Genomic DNA, 22,911 nt, shown 5'->3' with positions numbered 1-22,911 from the left:
GCCTAGAAATAAACCCAAATCCTATGGTCAATTAATCTTTGACAAGGAGGCAAGAATATACAGTGGAGAAAAGACAGTCTCTTTGACAAGTAAAGCTGGGAAAGCAGGACAGTGGCATGGAAGTCAGAACACTTCTTCAGTTCAGTTCAGTTCAGTTCAGTCACTCAGTTGTGTCTGACTCTTTGTGACCCCATGAATTGCAGCACGCCAGGCCTCCCTGTCCATCATCAACTCCCGGAGTTCACTCAAACTCATGTTCATTGAGTTGGTGATGCCATCCAGCCATCTCATCCTCTGTCACCCCCTTTTCCTCCTGCCCCCAATCCCTCCCAGCATCAGAGTCTTTTCCAATGAGTCAACTCTTCGCATGAGGTGGCCAAAGTACTGGATTTTCAGCTTTACTATCAGTCCTTCCAAAGAACACCCAGGACTGATCTCCTTTAGAATGGACTGGCTGGATCTCCTTGAAGGCCAACGGACTCTCAAGAGTCTTCTCCAACACCACAGTTCAAAAGCATCAATTCTTCGGTGCTCAGCTTTCTTCACAGTCCAACTCTCACATCTATACATGACCACAAGAAAAACCATAGCCTTGACTAGAGAGACATTTGTTGGCAAAGCAATGTCTCTGCTTTTGAATATGCTATCTAGGTTGGTCATAACTTTCCTTCCAAAGAGTAAGCATCTTTTAACTTCATGGCTGCAGTCACCATCTGCAGTGATTTTGGAGCCCCAAAAAATAAAATCTGACTGTTTCCACTGTTTCCCCATCTATTTGCCATGAAGTGATGGGACCAGATGCCATGATCTTCGTTTTATGAATGCTGAGCTTTAAGCCAACTTTTTCACTCTCCTCTTTCACTTTCATCAAGAGGCTTTTTAGTTCCCCTTCACTTTCTGCCATAAGGGTGGTGTCATCTGCATATCTGAGGTTATTGATATTTCTCCCGGCAATCCTGATTCCAGCTTGTGATTGTTCCAGTCCAGCGTTTCTCATGATGTACTCTGCATAGAAGTTAAATAAGCAGGGTGACAATATACAACTCTGACGTACTCCTTTTCCTATTTGGAACCAGTCTGTTGTTCCATGTCCAGTTCTAACTGTTGCTTCCTGACTTGCACATAGGTTTCTCAAGAGGCAGGTCAGGTGGTCTGGTATTCCCATTTCTTTCAGAATTTTCCACAGGTTATAGTGATTCACACAGTCAAAGGTTTTGGCATAGTCAATAAAGCAGAAATAGATGTTTTTCTTGAACTCTCTTGCTTTTTCTATGATCCAGCAGATATTGGCAATTTGATCTCTGGTTCCTCTGCCTTTTCTAAACCCAGCTTGAGCATCTGGAAGTTCACGGTTCATGTATTGCTGAAGCCTGGCTTGGAGAATTTTGAGCATTACTCTACTAGTGTGTGAGATGAGTGCAACTGTGCAGTAGTTTGAGCATTCTTTGGCATTGCCTTTCTTTGGGATTGGAATGAAAACTGACCTTTTCCAGTCCTGTGGCCACTGTTGAGTTTTCCAAATTTGCTGGCATACTGAGTGCAGCACTTTCACAGCATCATCTTTCAGGATCTGAAATAGCTCAACTGGAATTCCATTACCTCCACTAGCTTTGTTCTTAGTGACGCTTTCTAAGGCCCACTTAACTTCACATTCCAGGATGTCTGGCTCTAGGTGAGTGATCACACACTTCTTAACCTGCCTTAAATTCAAAACGACTTAAAGGCAAATATAAGACATGACACCACAAAACTCTTAAAAGAGAACATAAATCATAAATCTGACATAAATCATATAATCATATTACATGGCTCAGCTATAGATAATAGTTATAACAATATAAACACTAAATGCTATACAGTAAAAACTGTACTGTAGATGTATAAGGAAAATGGGGAAGAGGAATGCATATATTTCTTATGTCAGTCTTCCAAGGCAATAGGAAAAAAAGCAAAAAACGAAAACCACAACAAATGATCACTAATCAAACTAATAAGCTTTTGAATAGCAAAGGAAACCATAAACAAAAATAAAACAACCTACAGCAAGGGAGAAAATATATGCAAACAATGGAACCAACAAGAGCTTTATTTCCCAAATATACAAATAGCTCATGAAACTCAATAACAGAAAGACAAATAACCCAATCATAAAATAGGCATAAAATGTAAATAGATATTTCATCAACGAAGACATACAGATGGCCAACAGGCATAGGAAAAGATAAATTAATTAATTTCTCTGTTAATTATCAGAGAAATCAAATAAAATTACTAAGTTAAAAAGAAAACACCAGTCAGAATGGCCATCATTAATGGCTGTCATTAAAAACTCCATAAACAATAAATGGTAGAAAGGGTGTGGAGAAAAGGGAACCCTCCTAAACTGCTGATGGGAATGTAGGCTGGTACAGCCACTATGGATAACAATATGGAAGTTCCTGAAAAACTAAAAATAAAGTTGCCATATGATCCAGTAATCCCGTTTATGGGCATATACTTGGACAAAACCATCATTTGAAAAGATGTATGTTCATTGCAGCACTGTTTACAATAGCCAAGACACAGAAGCAATCTAAACGTCCATCAACAGATAAATGAATAAAGAAGATATGGTCACATACATACAATGGAATACTACACAACTATAAAAAGAATGAAATAATGCCACTTGCAGCAACAAGGATAGACCTAGAGATTTTATTAAGTGCAGTAAGCCAGACAGAGAAAGACAAGTGTCATATGATACCACTTACATGTGGGATCTAAAATACAAGTGAACTTATTTATGAATCAGAAACACTCAGACACAGAAAACAAACATATGGTTGCCAAAATGGACAAAGGGGAGGAAGGATAAATGAGGAGTCTGGGATTTGCAGATACAAACTACTCTAGACAAAACAGATAAACAATAAGGTCCTACTGTATAGCACAGGGAACTATATTCAGTATCATGTAATAACCTACAATGAAGAATACATGTAGCTGAATCACTGTGCTGTTCATCAGAAACTAACTTAACATTGTAAATCAACTACAATAAAATCTAAAATAAATAAAGTACACCACTTTACACCCAGTAGGATGACTATAAATCTGGTAAATGATAGACAATAACAAGAGCTAATGAGAATGTGGAACATTTGGAACCCTCATGCGCTGCTAGTAGAAATAAAAAATGGTGCAGCTGGAGAACAGTCTGGCAGTTCCTCAAAAAGCTAAACATAGAGGCACCACACAACCCAGTAATTCCACTCCTAGGTATACATCCAAGAAAACTGAAAACATATGTTGCACAAAATCCTGGAGACAAATGCTCACAGCAACATTATTTAAAATAGCCGAAAAGTGGAAATAACCCAAATGTCCATCAATGAATGAATGAATGGGTAAACAGATATGCTAGATCCACATAGTGGAATATTATTCAGCCATAAAAAGTAATGAAATCCTGATACATGTTACAATATGGATGATCTTGACCACATTATTCTAAGTGAAAGGAGCCAGACACAAAAGGTTGCATATTATGGTTCTTTTTTATATGAAGTATCTAGAAAAGGCAAATCCATAGGCAGTAGTGGTTGCCATGGGCTGGAGGGGGTCATGGGGGAATAACGGTTAATGAGTACAATACTTCTTTTGGGGAGTAATGAAATGCTCTGGATTAAATGGTGGTGATGTTTGCACAACTTAATGAATATACTAAAAACCTTGAATTGCAGACTAATTTTATAGATATGAGCTACATCAGTTATATCTCAATTTTAGAAATTATGTCAGAAAAATCTACAAGGTGAGGGGAGAAGGGGCTACTGTGCTATTGATGGACAGAGCACGGTCATTTTACCTTCCTTTGGGTCAGCTACAGTGGCCTTGAAGAAGTGTCTTTGTCTGCCTGGACCTGGCCTTGCCTCTCTTCTGCTCACCAGCTTCCCTTAGGCTGGGTCTGTCTCCAGCCTGGTCCTACTCCTCTCCTGACAACTTTCCAGCAGCTCTCTCAGACCCTGGCTCAGAGCCTGGAACAAATACACCACTGAAAAATGCCCCTGACAGAGAAAATAATAGCAAATGAAGCAACTGACAAACAACTAATCTCAAAAATATACAAGCAACTTATGCAGCTCAATTCCAGAAAAATAAATGACCCAATCAAAAAATGGGCCAAAGAACTAAATAGACATTTCTCCAAAGAAGACATACGGATGGCTAACAAACACATGAAAAGATGCTCAACATCACTCATTATCAGAGAAATGCAAATCAAGACCACAATGAGGTACCATTTCACACCAGTCAGAATAGCTGCGATCCAAAAGTCTACAAGCAATAAATGCTGGAGAGGGTGTGGAGAAAAGGGAACCCTCTTACACTGTTGGTGGGAATGCAAACTAGTACAGCCGCTATGGAGAACAGTGTGGAGATTCCTTAAAAAATTGCAAATAGAACTGCCATATGACCCAGCAATCCCACTGCTGGGCATACACACCAAGGAAACCAGAATTGAAAGAGACACATGTACCCCCAATGTTCACGGCAGCACTGTTTATAATAGCCAGGACATGGAAATATCAGCAGAAGAATGGATAAGAAAGCTGTGGTACATATACACAATGGAGTATTACTCAGCCATTAAAAAGAATACATTTGAATCAGTTCTAATGAGATGGATGAAACTGGAGCCGATTATACAGAGTGAAGTAAGCCAGAAAGAAAAACACCAATACAGTATACTAACACATATATATGGAATTTAGAAAGATGGTAATGATGACCCTGTACGGGAGACAGCAAAAGAGACACAGATGTATGGAACGGACTTTTGGACTCTGAGGGAGAGGGAGAGGGAGAGGGTGGGATGATTTGGGAGAATGGCACTGAAACATGTATACTATCATGTAAGAAACGAATCACCAGTCTATGTTCGATACAGGATACAGGATGCTTGGGGCTGGTGCACGGGGATGATCCAGAGAGATGATATGGGGTAGGAGGTGGGAGAGGGGTTCAGGATTGGGAACTCATGTACACCCGTGGTGGATTCATATGGCAAAACCAATACAGTATTGTAAAGTAAAATAAAGTAAAAATAAAAATAAAAAAAAAAGTAAACATAACTCCGAAGTTCAATTGGAAAAAGTAGAAAACAAGAATCAAGCTAAATCATTAATAAAAGTTAGAATATTAAAAAAAAAAATGCCTCTGACAATCTCCAGGGTTATCTAGCTGCAAACCCTCTTTAACTCAGCAGTTTCGAGGCATGACTTCTGAATCACTATCCCATTTAGAAATCTTGAGAGATGGTAGAGATTCTTGGAAAAACAAGCATTCATTACTGACTAAACATTTAATTTTTAATGTGTGGGAATGAACATTTGAAAAGTTGTGCTTCTGGTCTGACTGGGTCTTAGGAAGTAAAGAAAGTCATCACAATTTCTTGGCAACACCTTCCTAGAGGGAAGGGATGAGAACTTGCTATTTACAGAGAAAGTACATGGCTAAACAGAAACTGAAACTTGGTACCAAGTCTCCACTCAATAAACCGCAACACTGCTTTAAACATTCTCAGCATGGGAAATTAAATCAGTGACTGCTTATTGTATATTTTCACATATTATTGGTGTAATTCTTTGCATTAAAAAATAATCTTTATCCACTCGGTTTTTTTTTAAAAAATAAGCAGTTTAAGGTTTGGAACAGTAAAGCCAGCTAGAGCACGGGCCTTAGAGAAATGCATCCAGGGCTTAAACCTCTACCACTCAATACTAGCTGTGTGAGCTTGAGTGGCTTGTTTCACCTCTGAAGGGCTTCCTTTAGCTATCTGTAAAATGGGGGTAACACCACCTACCCTCAGAGGTCCTGAGGGAATCAAGTGAGACCGTACAGCAACGTACTAGCTTAGTGCCTGCTTTATGAGAGCAGATAGCATGATTGTTCTTACTTTGTGGTGCTGTATCCACTGCTTCCTTGTGGTAGGCAAGAAAGGGAAAAACAACAGTGTTGGGCGTTAAATCAAGTCCAAACATATAAGTCCTTTTGGTTCAATAACTACAAAGCTTCTAGGCTCTTGTGCATTTTCCCAGTCAAGCTGGTACCAATCATGAGGAGGAATGAGGTGATGTATGCAATTGTGAGATGCTTGCAGAGTTGAAAGGCTCAACTGCAAAATCTGAGATGATTGAGGCTGAGGGGCTGACATGATAGAAAGAAATTTCCTATTCATTTGGATGGAATATAAAATTATCTTTGGTGGGTTTTCAACAGTCATTCAACAACCCAACACATCTATGGATCAGACATTAATGGTGGTTATGGTGGTAATGGTAATAATAACAATATCCCCACTATAATCCTCACCATTGTTGTCTTTGATATTTGAGACACTTCACACAGAACAGGCTCTTCTCAAGAAGCAACAATAATGAACAGGTGGAGAAGCATAAGCACAAGACAGAAAGGACTATGGAATCCTAAGGGCCTGTTAGGAGTTAAATTTTGTCTTCCGCTCCCCCTATGTTTAGGTCCTAATGCCCAGTACCTCAGAATGTGACCCCACGTTATTTGGAAACAGAGTTGGAGTGATACATTAGTTAAGATAAGGTCATACTGGAGCAGGGTGGGCTCCTGACCCAGTATGACTGGTGTCCTTACAAGAAGAAAGCCATGTAATGACAGACACAGAGGGAGCATGCGGATCACCACAGAGACAGAGACTGGAATAAAGCAGTGTCAAGCCAATAAACACCAAGGATTGCCGGCAAACCACTGTAAGGTGAGGAGAAGCAAGGAAGAGTTTCCCAGTTGACCTCGGAGAGAGCACAGCCCACCTTGATTTTACACTTCTGGCCTCCAGAACTACAGGACAGTAAATATTTTACTTTATTATATTATTTTAAAATTATTTCATTTCATTTTATATATTTTTGGCTGTGTCATGTGTCATGTGGGATCCTAGTTCTCTCACTAGGGATCAAACCCATGTCCCCCTGCAGTGGAAGTACAGAATCCCAACCACTGAACCACGCTGGGGAGTCCCAAGGCAGTAAAGTTTTGTTGTTTTAAGCCACCCCATTTGAGGTACTTGTTATGGTAGCCCTAGGAAACTGATACAGAGCCTAAGAGGATTTTTTCTCTAAGACTGAAATGAAGCAACAGCAAGAAGAATGTCTAAGAGTGAATCAGAGGGAAGTGTCTGTGGGGGATACAACATACTTTAAAACCCCTCTATGCCTCTGTTTCCAGGGCATCATTAACATGTCCCAAATGCTGAATTCCTATTAAATGCCTTTAATTAATACTATCAATAGGTAAACACCTAAGCCCAGGCCAGTAGTGGATGATCGACAGAACTCCTGCCTCGCTCAACTGGCAGTGGATTTATGCTCCCAGGAAGGGGTGATGCTCCTTAATTTCAGTCTTGAAAGGGCTCTCCCCAGCTCTTTTTCAAAGTTTACAAAGGAGTAATTATTACCTGGATCCCAGTCATTTTAAAATAAATGCTCTTTTCATTTGCTCGTCATATGGAACCTCTGATCTGTTAAAAGGAGTAGTGTCTGTGGAACCAGCTCTGAGAAGGAAACTGGGCTCGTTTAACTGCACCCATAGCACCAAAAACCCCACAACCAATGTCAAAATAACTTTGGGGATAAAGCAAAGCCAATAAAATGAAGAAAAGATTCCATGTAGTCTGTCAGTTCACTTATAACGTGCTGTGTCAGAGACTGTCACATCCCCCTTGGGTTCTAGTTCTCAGTCTGGACAGACAGGCACAAGGTTGAACCCAGGACGCATTCACTAATCTTTTGGATGAACCATGTATGACTGATGTCATTAAAAAAACATAATATCATACACACATCTTTTTTTTTTCTTTTTTAAGCCTTGGTTTTTGCCTTCTCTCTCACAGAAAAGCAGGAGAGCAACTTCCAACTGCACAAAAGTTAGTGAACCCACTATTCCTATTGTTACTGGGAACAGACTTCTAGTATCAGAGTCCAACAATGGACTCAAAAGAAGGAATTAAAAACCATTCCTGGGACTTCTCTGGTGGTCCACTGGCTAAGACTCTGTGCTCCCAATGCAGGGGGCCTGGGTTCAATCCCTGGTTGGGGAACTAGGTCCCACAAGCTGCAACTAAGACCCAGCACAACCAAATAAATAAATAAATATTAAAAAAGAAAATTCCTGGGTGGAGGCCTGGATTTGGCTCTGAACCTGACTCAACCATTAATTAATAATTAATCTCAAACTCTTCTCCCTGAAGATGCTTCCAGATTTTGCTTATTTTTGAAGATACAAGATGGTGTTGAGGGTTGGTTGTCATCTTGAAGGAATAAATTCTAAAGCTGACTTACTTATCTCCCATTAGAGTATAGATTATTCTTTTGTCACCTAAAATTAGGGTTAGAAGGAAGAAATGGTATGTGCTATAATTACTTTTTAATGTTAAAAAACAAGGGAGAAAGTTTCAATATTAAAATGCCACCATATTTAGTCACTACAAACCTGTGTGCAAAGCTCTAAAGTATTTCACAGTTTTTGTTTTTTTTTTTGACCACACCATGCAGGATCTTAGTTTCCTGACCAGGGATCAAACCCATGCGGCTCAAACCCACGCCTCCTGCAGTGGAAGTGCAGTGCCTGACCTACTGGACTGCCAGGGAAGTCCGTCACAGTTCTTCTAAGTCAACTTTCAGTAAACTATGCAGAGGACTGTGGTATTAGTTACCTACATAAATCTAGAATTATGGTCAACCCCAAATCATTCATTCTTTTTCTTAAGATACTCAACCTTTTCCCCAGTGTATATATAGTTGATTCTTGTTATTCATCATATTAATAGTCATGTTCTATAAAATTGTGTGAACACTGAATTAACAGATCCTGAATTAATGGATACTGATTGCTCCTAAGGGAAATATATGGTCAGGATTCTGAGAGCCTCTGATCACACCAAATTACTCATTCAAAAATCTTTAAAAGGGCTTTCCTGGTGGCTCAGTGGTAAAGAAGCCAACAGCCAATGCAGGAGATGAGGGTATGATCCCTGAGGGAAAATCCCCTGAAGAAGGAAATGGCAACCCACTCCAGTATTCTTGCCTGGAAAATTCCATGGACAGAGGAACCTGGAGGGCTTCAGTCCATGGGGTCGCAAAAGAACTGAACACGACTTGGCAATTGAGCAGGCATGCACCCCTAATGCACTGCATGCCTCTCAGGTACAACCAGTAGGCTGTTGCTCAGCCATTACTGTTCCAATTATTCATTACTGTCTTTAGAATGAATGAATGTTCTAATAATACGGATGTTGTAAACATTTACAATTCTCAGAATAAACAAGTTACCTTGCAAAGACTTAACTTGAGAAGAGTTGGAGAGTTAGGCACAATTTTCCCATGCTGTCTCCCATCTCATAATCTCCACGATAAGGAGGGCTGTTCTTAACTTTGAGGCCAACAGAAAGCACAGGTCTAAACATATCTCCTCTCCTGGGTATTCCTTGTAAATTCAATTTTCAGCAAAGGTAAGGCAGAATTAGCTTATAAAGGGGGTTCCCTTCTGGCTGCACGTTATACTTGGGAATGAGTAAATAAACAGATATGATCATAAGGGCAAAACAAGGCTAAGCAGAGAAAGTGTTTCATTAAGAAAGAGAAGGCTATATTTCCCTCCAAAGTGGCTATTCTAGCTACGTACAAATGGGAAAGAGGTAAAAGCTACCCCATCAGTGGGGGTGGTAATGTCTTCCCTCTCTGATTTCAACCTATCTCCTGATCTGGACCGCCACTTCTTACTGGACTCTTTGCTTTCTTTTCAAGCTGCTGGGACCACAGTTTGTAGGCCGGCACATCCACGAGCAACAGAGAATTCACTGAAACCTAGGATTATCTTTTGGCACTCTACAGCTTGAGAGACAGTGATTAAGAGGAAACAAAACAAAACAAAACTTCACCAACAAAGTGGCATTTTCATTTCAGCTGTTCCTGGGGGCAAAACAGAGCAGTGAAGAAAATCTTAGATTGAAAGCTCTGTGGTTATCTCATTAAAGTGTCCCTGATGATAATCACACCTACGATTACAAGACTTAACACACCTGGTCTCAAGGGCGCAACAGGAAGAGAAATCGTACACTCATCCCATCTCATTTCCTTTTCTTTATTCACTGAGTAAGCACAATTTATACATTTCAGTGAGTACAGACTGGAGACAGTTTGGAGAATAGAGGTTTTTCATTCACATGGCTTTCTGAAAGTGACACAAACCTTCCATGGCTACAAATTATTTCAGTACTGGTGAGACAAGCAGTGTTGCTTTCAGTGGCTACATACAGATGTGAAAAAAGTCTGGATAGCATTTCTATTTCTTCTTGCACTTTACTAATCAGACATTTGGTATGCTACCCACATACACACACATTTTCTCTCTCTCTCACTGAGTAAGGGTGTGTGCACTTACAGAGTTTTAAAGATTTAATAGTGTTGTAACTTAATTTTTAAAATAAATTTTTATTTTGACATAACTTTAGACTTATAGAAAAGCTGCAAGGACAATACACAGGATTCCTGTATATGTCTTATCCAGTTTCCTCTGTTTTTAACAACTTACATAACGCTATATTTGTCAAGAGTTTTGTAGATTCTGACAGTGGGTAAAAAAAAAACACTGACTTGTAAAATTCCATTTTGTACAGCAGATTCTCAACAAGAGCAGTGAGTACCCTAAAACCATTATCTGAAACGTCAAGTTATGATCTCTCTGTCCCCCACTCCAGTCAAGGTCCTAGATAAAATAACTGGGGGATAACTAATGCTTGTACAAAAATGGTGTCGGGAACTCAATTTGGCAAAATTCTAGCATGAACAAAGCCAACTGTCTAACAAAACATGTTGCTAATGGGTTCACTGACACTTGGTTAAATACTGATGTGCCAGCTGTAGACAAGCATTGTGGATGCCAAGAGGTGAATTATTAATGCAAATTCTCTTTATAAAGTCAACTGGGAATGTGCTTCCAATAAAAATCAAGCAGAAAATTAATTCAGAGGTCATTCATTCTCAGCACACACGTGAATAGATATACTTTCTTCCTAGACTGGCCACACACTGGGGAGAAATCCAGCCAAACCCACTTGGAGGAAGAATAAAAGTTTAATTTATGCAATGACTAAAATCTCATGGATTGCACTCACAGCTAGAAAGGAGACATTTGAAATGAAGCCCTTTAGTGATTCCATATGAACAATAAAATGAGTCAGGAAGACAAATCACTCAAGTTCACACTATAAAAAGCAGGCTTGGTACGGTCCGTAGCTCACCCTGGAACCTGTCTCTCTGAAGGGAACGCTGGGGTCCAGGACCTCAACCTATAAACTTGTGTCCTGGTTTTTCTGGAGGTTAGTGTGCAATTTGCCCAATGTGACACAGAGAAAATAGAGACTCTTACTGAAGATGCAAACAACAGAATTTTCCTGCTTTAAAAATCCCTGATGACTGATTCATCTGTATGAATTCACCCAGGAAAAAGGTTCCAGGCCTGTCCTGGTGAAAGGAAGACTGATGAACAGATAAAGAACAAAGAGGGAGGGAATTTGCAAATGGTAAGAGATTGACTTACTTCAGTGGCCTTCTGGCTGAGTCCCCGAAGCAGCAGCACAATCACGTGGATGGCAGCTCTCCGCACTTGAACTTCATGGTCTGTTTTCGCCACAGCAATCAGACAAGCTGTTACCTAGGAGGGTGAGGGAAGATGAAGTCAATAAAAATCAGAGTTGCACAATTACCTAAAGCCTTTCAACTGTGTTCCACTTTCTACACATTCATTGCAAACAATCTGGGTTAGCCAGGGATGGACTGCTTCCTCATTCTCCATGAAGAGGGAGAGATCTAGTGGTGGAGACCTTGATTTAGTCTGGCTTTTCTAGAAAGGGGCAAAATCTGGTTTGGAATTCAAGAGGGAGATTAGGGAGTGGGAAGGAAATATACGTGCATATAATAAAGGCATGGTCAGAGGCAAATATCCCCTCCAAAGTGGGAGGAACTGTTACCTACTCCACTTTGGGAATATCAAGTCGAAGAAAGAAAGACTGGTCTGAAACACAGCGGTGTATAGGGACTTGAGGCCCTTGAAGATTGAGCCAAGCAGGCTTTCGAGTTCAAGGCCTGGCATGAGGATCAATGTGCCAACTGATGAAATTTTCAGTCCAGGGATAGAGAAATACATAAATATTCAAACTGATATTCTAGAGGGTCCAGATACCCCATCCTACAAGTCCAGTGTATGGCCAATGGGAGTCACCAGGGGTCAGTTTCTGAGACTCCCTGTCTGGGTATCTTCACTTGTGGAATGGGTCTTTTAGTGTTCATTTACTTTAAAAGACAGTTCTATAACAGAAAAGACTTGGGAATTATTTGCAAAACATGGTACAAAATATATAGTAATAATTATATGTCATAAAATGCAAAATTTCTATACCTTGTACCAGCTATCCTGCTCCCACCCAGCTTCTGGTAGGCACAACAAAAATATTCTAAAACCTCCATAAAAAGATACCACTAGAAACAGCAGCAATGATCCTTTATGAGGTATTTGTTCCAGACCAAGAAAGAAAAAACAAACACTGTGAAGTGTAACCAATGACAGCAAAAATCTGAAGGTAAGTCTAAATTATTCACTTGGTTTCTTACATACTTTGTTATGTGATTTACTGTGTGAGTGTATATCTTGGCCAACTGGAAGGATTGCTAACCATGATAAGAAAATAGCCAGATTGTGTGCTTGGGAACATGTATAAATACATATTACATTTAAAGAATGGTTTTTTAAAAAGGTTTAAAAAAAGCACGTAGGCACAAATGAGGAATAGCTTGTGCAGAAATTTTAACTATGCAGGTTGTATTTTTCACAGCTTTCAAACAGTTGGGCATAGTTCAAAGTGTCTAATTAATCAGCGATGGCAAAGGGATTAGAAGAAGTAGCTTGTTCTTAAATATAATTGCATCTGTGATGTACTGGCATTTAATCAAGTTGTACATCTATTAGACAAGCCTGACGCTTACAAGTGAAGGGAAATCCCAGAAAAACTCAACTCTTTGGCGACTGTTTCTCAGTAAGACTCAGCACGCTGCTTCTGCTTTTGACCTGGGACCCCAACCCAATGCCATCAGTGGCTTCCATGCCTCTGGCATTAACGGTAGAAGCAATTCAGTCCTCAGAGGAGTCCCTTGGGTGACCTCCAAAAAGGCAATAGTATAATAGGTACCTCCACTTGCAGGCTTAGTATTTACGAGGTAAGAGCTGAAATCAGAGAACAAGTTGGAGCTAGGTCCGAGGCCTTCCTGACACATAAAAGTTTAGCTTATTCAGTCTGATAACTGAAGTATGAAAGCCAGCCCAGGCCCATGTAATACACAGACTCTCCAAAGCCTTTTGCCTGCTTACTTCAAGGTTTAGTTTTGGCCCACATTTCTACATTTGGTGGACAAAAGCCTCCTGGCCTGGAACCCTGCCTGATCCAATGCTTCTGCCTCAAGGCTCAATGTAGAATCAGCTCTGAATGTCAGGCATTTATTCCACAGTCAGGACAGGCAAAAGCATCTTGACTGGAAAAGGGCTTCTGCTGTAAGGCCAGCATTGAATCTCTGTGCCACCTTAAAGGTGCGACTAGGAGGAGCCGGTTATTCCACACCTTGCTGAGATCAGCCGTAATGGCCTCCTGCTCTTGGTGACTTATGACCAGACTGTACCAAGCCCATCTGCAATCAGCCACTCAGGACAGCCAGGCAAAGGTCTGTGACCAGAAGTATTTCTGGACCTTCCTCAATACCTTCATCACAGTACCAAATCCCATGACATGTATACAATGTTTGGTTGTGCAAAATGTTTTTTAAAGCATCAGAATTTTAATACGGTCTTGCACATACCATCGAAAGATACAAACAGCTTCTTCTGTTCAGGTCAAGCTCCCATAACCAACTCAGAATGCTGTCCTTTGGCGGCCCAGTGGGGCAGACTCCTCCTCACACACTACAAGCAGGGAAGACGCCTGGCTGCTCTCTTCCATCTGGCCAGTCTGAACAAGTCACTCTCATGGCCGGTCACTCTCGCCTCCAGCCCCAAGGACATACTCAACACTGCCTTCCACCTCTCTAAAAGCTTTGGAGAACAGATAGATGATGTAAGGTCTTTACTAATTTATCAATTAGGATCGTATTTATCTTCTAAGTCTTCCCAAAGGGCAGAAACCCATTCCATGGTATCTTCATGTCACCTGCCCTAAGGGTCAATGCACCTATTCTAATAAACCAAACTATGGAAGGCTTTTTTTTTAATTGGCTAAACTATGTAAATCATCTCCACTTCTGAAAGCCATGCAGAGAGAAAAACGATGATTGCTTTGGAAATGCTAAAGGTCAGTTTAACCAATTTGACACTTGATAGGAGCCAACAGAAATATGGAAAAATATCACTCCCCAAATAGCTGGCACACACCAAGCATAACCAGAACTATATAAATAAAGATAAAACAAGTGGCAAGAGGGTCAAAAATAAACTTTGGAAAATTTCAGAAGAGAGGTAGCAGGGTTCAGGTATCAAGAAAGCACGATTCAATTTTCCAACAGCACCTTTCTCCCCTTTCCCAAAACTTCCTCTGTTAAAATCCAGTCAGTCTGCTAACTTGTTCAATACTAAATCATTTGTCTTTCTGTCAACTAAGAAACTGTAAGGTGGGACAAACTGAGACAGTAGCACTGACATATATATACTGTCATATGTAAAATAGCTAACAGGAAGCTACTGTATAGTACAGGGATCTCAACCTGGTGCTCTGTGATGACCAAGAGGGATGGATGGGATGGAGGTGGACGTGGGAGGGAGGCTCAAGAGGGAAGAGACAGATGTGTACATATAGCTGATTCACACTGTTGCATGGCAGAAGCCAACACAACATTGTAAAGCAATTATTCTCTAATTAAAAATAAATAAAAATACTCTTGCAATTGAAAAAAAAAGAAACTTTAACAGCCAGGCAGGATGCCTCTAATTGCCATGTTTTCTGCATGCTCACTTAACCTGATGAGAAACAGAACCGTGGGGGCTCTGTTCGCTTCCCCAAGGTTTCCCAGGACATCTACACGAGCCCTCATCTCAGCGCACGAGCTGTTATCGAGGAAATAGCACTGACGGTGACAAATCTGGTCATCAAATCTAATCATTCAGTGGAATCAGAGGTGACAGCTCTGCATCAGCCTTCAAAGCCAGGGTTTGTGGAATTCTGGGCACCACCTTACAAGTGGCTTGCTCCTGCACTTGTCACCTGGGGCATGTCTTATCTGCTGTTCTGAGAATGGGCCTCTCACTGCAGTTCGCTTAAATCATATTTACTTTTCATGGAGAATGATAAAGATGAAAGAGACTATCAAGATTTGGTTTCAAGCAACACAGTTCTTGACAAGAACAAAGAGAAATTGGGGGGAAATAATAATGGTTTCCAGACAGGTTAAATCTTGACATCAACAGAGAGGAAAAACCTGAATTCCCAGTAGAGGCTGTGAAAGGGCTGGTACTTTCATATCCTTTTATGTTCCTTCTCTACCTGTAAGCAGTGTCACGGCACAGACAGTACCCAAGTCTGGACTACCCAATAGGGTGGACAGCTTTGTTCAGAAGCCTGAGAGCCATATCTCTGATTCCTGGATCAGATCATGTTAGAAGCGCCTATGGAGGCTGGTTTGTTCAATTTTATATCAAAACAGGTTACCCCTCCCCTTTCCTCTGCCTGCCTCATGCTTGATCATGTGACTTCCTTGCTGCCCCAACAGGCCTACATGAGGGTCACAGCTCTGCGTTCCCTCAGGACCTTGGGCTTGTCATGGGATATCACTCTATTCCACTGTCTATTTATTCCTGTCTTCCACAGTTTACTGAGATTTCCTTGGGGGAAGAGATTGGGTCCTTTGTGTCCTTTCATATACCTGACACATGACAAACACCAATGAAGAAGAATTCCTTCAGTTTACAGCCAAAGACACATTTCCCCAGAGTTAAAGCTCCTTCTCCACTAGTACATGCTGAGGTCAAGCATTTCTGAGACTACAAAAGACTTCAAGAGCTTTCATGAGACAGTGAAAAAACTGTTGTAGAAGAAGACACAATAAACTTTTAAAATAAATTAGACAGGACTTCCCTGGTGATCCAATGGATAAAAATCTGTCTGCCAATGAAGGGGAGGCTGGCTCAATCACTGGCTGGGAAGATCCGACATACCACAAGGTAACTGAAGCCTGTGTGCCAGAGCCACACTCTAGAGCCTCTGGCTACAACAAGAGAAGTTGTAGCCAGTTGAAGTCACTGCAATGAGAAGCCTGTGCACTGCAACGGAGAGCAGCCCCTGTTTACCACAACTAGAGAAATTCCATATGCAGCAATGAAGACTTTGCACAGCCAAAAATAAATAAATAAATTTTAAAAAATAAGTTAGATAATTTCATTCCTCTGCTCTGGTTACCCATCTCACTCACAGTAACAGTCAAAGCCCATAAGGCCCTCTCCCCATGTATCTGCCAGGTTCTGCTCCTGCTCCTTCCTGTGTGCTTCAGTCACTCATCACTGAAGCTTTCCCTATTCATCCTGGTTCACAGATTCACCTGCAATACCAAACTCCCTCCATGCCCTTGCCTGCTTAGACCCATCTCCTTAGCACGTACTCCATCTGACACAGTACATATTTGCTTGTTCACTTGCTTGTTTGTCACCCAACTGTCCTCTTTAGAATGTCAGCTTCATGAGGACAGAAACTCTGTTCTGTTCAGAGCTGGATCCCAAGCATGTGGCTTGGCTCCAGTCGCATAACTGGCACAGAGTAAGTGCTCAGGAAGTATTTTTCAAGTGAAAAACAAATGAATGAACAACTACAAAAAAACCCAGGCCAAATCTCCCACTTATTTGATGTGAACAGACAAGAGTAGCCTGACTACAGGAGGACTCAGTGGCTGAAATACTAAGACTGTCAGGTATCCAATCATGTTCAAACTTGCAGTCCGCCAAGGCAGCTGGTTTGGCACTGATGACACAGCAAGCGTGGGGTACTACATAAGAAGGAGCATCTACAAAGAAGAGACTGGAATTATGTGGGATGGAAACACCTGGTTTTTCAAATCAGAGGGAATACATTGTCTTCAGAAGTTTCATTGCCAAAAGCAAGTGCTGTTAAAACAAAACTGCATGACCCTTCCTGTCAGGAGCTTTTCTCATATGGCAACTCTCCTTCTTTTTCGAGGGCACAAAAGCAATCTTATAAACAAAATGAAAACATTCATTGAGAGACAATACAGAGGAGTCGTTAAGAGCACAGGTTCAGGAACCAACTGCCTGCATTCAAATCCCAGCCTGGCATGACCTTGGCAACTAATTTAATCTCTCTTATTTATTTACTTAGGCTGTGTCGGGTCTTAGCTGCAGTGCATGGGCTCTCCATTGTGGCACGCTGGCTCAGCTGCCCCGCAGCACATGGGGTCTTAGTTCTCCGATCAGGGATTGAAACTGCGTCCCCTGCATTGAAAGGTGGATTCTTAACCACTGGACCACCAGGGAAGTCCCTAACATACTATATATCTTAACAAGTATATCATTTATTGTCTGTCTCTTCTCACTAGAACATCCCATCCAAGATGATGGGAGTCAATGTCTATTTCGAAGAATGATATATATCCATAATGCTGTTAGCATATATGCTGTTTGGCTCTCAACAGCAACTGTTGAATGAATCATTGTATACTGTATCTAGGCATATACATTATCCCTAGATCCTTGTAACAATCCTGCATTATAGATATTTTAATCCAATTTTCTAGGTCAGAAAACCAAGCTCAGAATCTAAGTCATCTGACCAAGTGAACACACAGGTAAGTGGGTGGTAGGGTGGGGCCTCATTTATTCCCATCCCCAAGTATACTTGGAAATTTGCTTCTCTTCCAACAGGTCAGGTGGGTCTCCAGAAAGATGACACTTTTTTTTTTTTTTTTGACACTTCTTAAATGTTGCAAAACATGCTTTGGCACAATCTTTCTAATTAACCAAACCAAGAAATTTCTCTAACACTTTCAACAGGAAATCATATGCCATCAGCAAATAACAGTTTCCTTAAGAGAAGAAAGGAAAGATGAAGGGTCTCAGTTTCTGGGTTCAGAGAAGATCATGATGTCAAGCATAGTTTGAGTTAACTGGTTTTAGAAAATGCATGGGATATGGTCAAATCTAAACTGATTCACTTGGAGATCTGGATGAAATTTTTATTCAGGTCATATATTGTATTGTTAGTCGTTCAGTCGTGTCTGACTCTTTGCGACTCCATGGACTGTAGCCCACCAGGCTCCTGTGGGCTCCTCTGTTCATGGGATTCTCCAGGAAAGAATGGGAATACTCCATTCCCCATGGAGTGGGTTGCCATGCCCCGTTCCAGAGGATCTTCCCAACCCAGTGATCAAACCTGGTTCTCCTGCTTTGCAGGCAGATTCTTTACTGTGTGAGCTACAGGGAAGTACCTATTCAGCTCATGACTATGTTCAACAAAACTGGGGGATGCTCCCTCAACTCTGAATATACTAAAAACCATTGAATTGTATTCTTTAAGTAGGTGAATTATGTGCAGTATGTGAACTCTATCTCTGTTATTAGGAATAACAGTATTTGGGTTTGGTTCAGATCATGGTCCAGGAGTTTCTTTTCAGTTCATGGTTTATGGTTCAGTTTGGGTTGAGTCACATGATCAGATCAAATAAACGGAGGGAAAAAAAGGGAGCCATTTCAATACTGGACCCAGAATATTTATAACAGACTGAAATCTTTAGCTGATATAACAAAACAGACGTGCAAAGTCCTTAACTGTTACAAGTTAATAGACTAAACAGTAAGAGAGTGCAACGGGCCATCTAAAAAAAGTAAAAATCAAATGCCCAATGGTTCATGTGTATTAGCACACTGAAAGATTTTAAATTGGTAAAAACCATTGTTTTTAAGTTATTAAAAACAAAGGGGCTTCCCTGGTGATCCAGTAATTAAGAATCCACCTGGCAATGCAGGGGACGTCGGTTTGATCCCTGGTCTGGGAAGATCCCACATCCTGTGTGGCAACTAAGCCCGTGAGCCACAACTACTGAAACCTGTGCACCTAGAGGCCATGCTCCACAAGCGAAGCCGCTGCAACAAGAAGCCCGCACACTGCCACTGGAGAGTAGCCCCTGCTCGGCACAACTGGAGAAGAGTCCACACGCAGCAACAAAGACCCAGCAGGGCCAAAAAATAAACATAAATAATTAGATTAAAAAAACAAGCAAACAAATACAGCAAGTTGGGCATAGGGCTATGCCTCTTGAGTTAGTTAAAGGAAACAACTGATGTATAACTTCCTAAAAATCCTAAGGTGGAATTTAACAATAAGAGGAGCCTTTACAATCAATTCAACAAAGCATATAAGCTGAGGAATCAGGAAATACCATAAATTCAACTGTATGTAAACATCCACGAGTGTGTTTTGCCACCTGTTGATAAGACATAACCAGACACTGAAGAAAATTCCTTCTCAGTAGGTACTTCTTAAGATTTGATGTTCAACATGGTCAGTCCTAGGACACTGAGTAATGTGAAAGAAGCCAGTACTACAAATTTTCTAAGTTTTTGTTCTTGTAAAGTTATGTGCTCCGTATGAAAAATCTAGTCTCTCATAAATAAAAAGGTAATATAAACTGTATTCTATTTACATATTTATAATTTATAAGCCATCTTCTTCCATAAAAGATTTAAGATGATGAAGCCTATTAGTAGTAAAAAGACTCCTGGTCACATATTAACTAGTCCTCTTTTTGCCCATCATCCTCAAACAGCAGAATGTCTAATACATAGTAGGTGTTCAAGATACATGTTAATATACTGATGACTAAGTAAACACAAAGGCAAAGATAAAATTTAAGAGGCTAAAGAAAGATATTCATAGAAGACAACAATGTGTTGTACCTTTCACTAAATCTGAAACTCTAACACCAGTCTTTTAAACTCTAAACACCGGGGAAGTGAGCAGTCAGTGCTGATGATATCTGTATGGCTATTATATTTTGCTGTTCATTTATCCTTTGCCTACTATGTACTAGGCAGTGGGTATAAAGTGGTGAACAAAACATGGAACTTAATTAGTCTTTTCTAGTAAGACCCTGTCTCCCCGAACACAGGATATCTCCGACCAGGGGGGCCAATTAGAATATGTATTTGCCTGAGATGTTTCTGTGAACAGAGATGACACTCATAGATGGCCCAGAGATCTAGGGAAAAGTTCTGTTTGCCCTTCCTCAAAGTTTCTTCTGTTTCCTTGGAATCTTTACAGTATATTCCCTTTTATGGCTTAAAGAAGGTTAAGATGACTTCCTGTCACTTGCAATTAAAAAATTCTTACTAATACAACTTTCAACATACATATGAGACTATCAAGGCTGAGGGAGGCTAAATGACTTTCTGGATCTAGAAAAAAAACACAGGTCTCCTAACTCCCAGGGCCAAGCTACATTATAGGTCCAAGTAAAAACAAGCCATAGAGAAAGGAATCAATCTGCAATACCTCGTGAACCACGGAGCCCAGCATGAAGTGCAGCCTCTGGCACAGCTCTCCAAGGTTGGACAGGCTGCTGGCCCTGTGAGCACTATCCGGATCTCTTGCTCCTCTGAGGAAGGTGTGGATTAAAGGTTCTCGGTACTTTGAGACCATGTCCCCTGTAGTAAAAGGGAAGATATCACAGTCTTTTAAAACAAACTTTCAACTTCTTAAAGAAGGAATCATATATCACCATTGAACAGTGCATGGTGTTTTATCCTTTTCAAATTACTTCTATAACCATTAAAAAATCATATCTGGAAGAATAATGTTAGGGAAAACATGTATGATGAATTATTTTGTGAAAAAGCAATTTTTATATATATATATGAAAGAAAAATGTATATATCATAAGTATACAGCTTAGTAAACTTTCACAAATTCAATACAACTCTCACAGTCACACATATAGCAAGTTTGGTCCTAGGCTAGACCTCAGTCATCAGCCTAGTACTTTTCCTACACTATCACCCTACCTACTCAAGCAAAGTGAGTGAAAGACAATCAAGGCATTTTGGATCTTTGTCAAGGAAAGCTCAATGATTTATTTATTGAGAGACCTACTATGTGCTAAGCACAGTTGCTAATACCTGGGATACACCTGTGAACAAAAGAAACAAACAGCCTTGCCCTCTTGGAGTTTCCATTACAGTAAACTATACAGTAGGTTAGAAGATAATAAATGCCATGAGGGGCAGCAGGAGAAAAGCAGAGTAAATATATCAGAAGGAATGAGGATGCTGGCAGATTTGTTTTTATTTTATTATTACTATTTTTTGGTACACAGGATCTTAGTTCCCCAAGCAAGGATTGAACCTCTGCCTCCTGTGGTGGGAGTACAGTCTTAACCACTGGACCACCAGGGAAGTCCCAGACTTCTTCGTTAAGATGGTTGAGACATTTAGTCAAAGGCTAGAAGGTGAGGCTGTCCCCATTTGCATATGGTGGGAAGGAGCACATCAGAAAGAGGGAACAACCAGTGTAAAAACCCTGTGGAGGATCATCAAGAAGGCCCAAGATGGGACTTCCCTGGATATCCTGGCTAAGACTGTGTGCTCCTAATGCAAGGGGCCTGGTCAGGAAACTAGATTTTGCATGCTGCAAGCTGCCAAATAAATAAATTAAATAATTTTTTTTTAAAAAGAGAAAGACCAAGAGGAGGCTAGAGGGGAGATGGCAAGGGCGGGTGGTGGTGCAGATCTTGCAAGGCTTTATAGACCTCTGTAAGCACTTGGACTTTTTCAGAGTAAAATGAGAGGCCTTTGGAGGATTTTAAGCAAAAAAGTACAAAAAGATCACTCACCCTAGTGTATGTGAGTGTGTATGTCTTGTGGAAACTGGGTACAAATCAGGAAGCTGCTTGACAGTGAATGGTAACTTGAGTAGAGAGGGTGAGAAAGATTCTGCGTATTTTCTAAAGATTGTACCAACATGACTTTCGGGTGACTCCAATGATGACTCCTGGGATTTTTGCTTTTGCGTGGTAGGATGAAGTTACTACCAACTACGATGGGAAAGGCTCCAAGGAAATCAAGTTTGGGGCAGAAGGAAAAGTCAGAATTCAGTTTTCATATGTTGAGCAAGTAGAAGATATACAGTGTTCAGAAAAGAGAAGTCTGGATTGAAGATACGCATTTTTGAGCCAAGGGAATGTAGATGATACTTAAAACCTTGAAACTAGATATATAATCAAGGAAGTGAGTTTAGGTAAGGAAGGCAAGTAAACCAAGGACCAAATCTGTATGCTTCCTTCAACCTTAAGTCTGGGATGAGTCTGGGAAGGGAAGAACCAACAAAGGAGACTGAAAAGAAATAACCACCCACGTAGGAAGAAAATTAGCATGGTATCCTAGAAATTAAGAGAAGAAAGTCTATCAGAGAGGAAAGAATGGTCTGCATTAAATGCTGCTAAGTAAGGTAAAAGAAGACTAAAAACTGATGATGAGATTGAGCAACAATGAGGTCACTGTTGACCTTGACAAGAACAGTTCTGATGGGCTGGTAGGGGTGAGCACACAACAGAAGTGGGTTTAACATAGAAAAAGAGAAACAGTAGATCATTTAAGGAGCTTTTCTGCAAAACAGATCAAAGAAATGGGGTGATAGCTGGTCAAGGAAGTAGGGTCAAGAAAAGTTTGGGGGGACTTCCCAGGCGGTCCAGTGGTTGAGACTCTGCAGTTCCAATGCAGGAGGTGAGTTCGATCCCTACTCAGGGAAGATATCACAGGCCATGCAGCCAAAACAAAGGAAGAAAAAACTGTGTTTCATTTTTAAAG

At 40.7% G+C, this 22,911-nt stretch overlaps 1 protein-coding gene across 1 annotated transcript in view; it reads right to left on the bottom strand.

Annotated features, from left to right (window-relative positions):
• Window positions 1-22,911, bottom strand: part of TANGO6 (transport and golgi organization 6 homolog) — a 179,988-nt gene that overhangs the window by 20,991 nt on the left and 136,086 nt on the right. Inside the window, exons 16-17 of the mRNA XM_052656048.1 lie at window positions 20,603-20,754; window positions 11,614-11,727 (exon numbers count right to left, since the gene is read on the bottom strand). Of these exons, the coding sequence (XP_052512008.1) occupies window positions 11,614-11,727; window positions 20,603-20,754 (266 nt within the window). The remainder of the gene's footprint in view (window positions 1-11,613; window positions 11,728-20,602; window positions 20,755-22,911) is intronic.

This window comes from Budorcas taxicolor, chromosome 18 (assembly GCF_023091745.1).
Source record: "Budorcas taxicolor isolate Tak-1 chromosome 18, Takin1.1, whole genome shotgun sequence".
In the NCBI taxonomy this organism is placed as follows: Eukaryota; Metazoa; Chordata; class Mammalia; order Artiodactyla; family Bovidae; genus Budorcas; species Budorcas taxicolor.
Note: the sequence above shows the minus strand (reverse complement) of the source record. Positions and strands in the feature narration are given on the sequence as shown.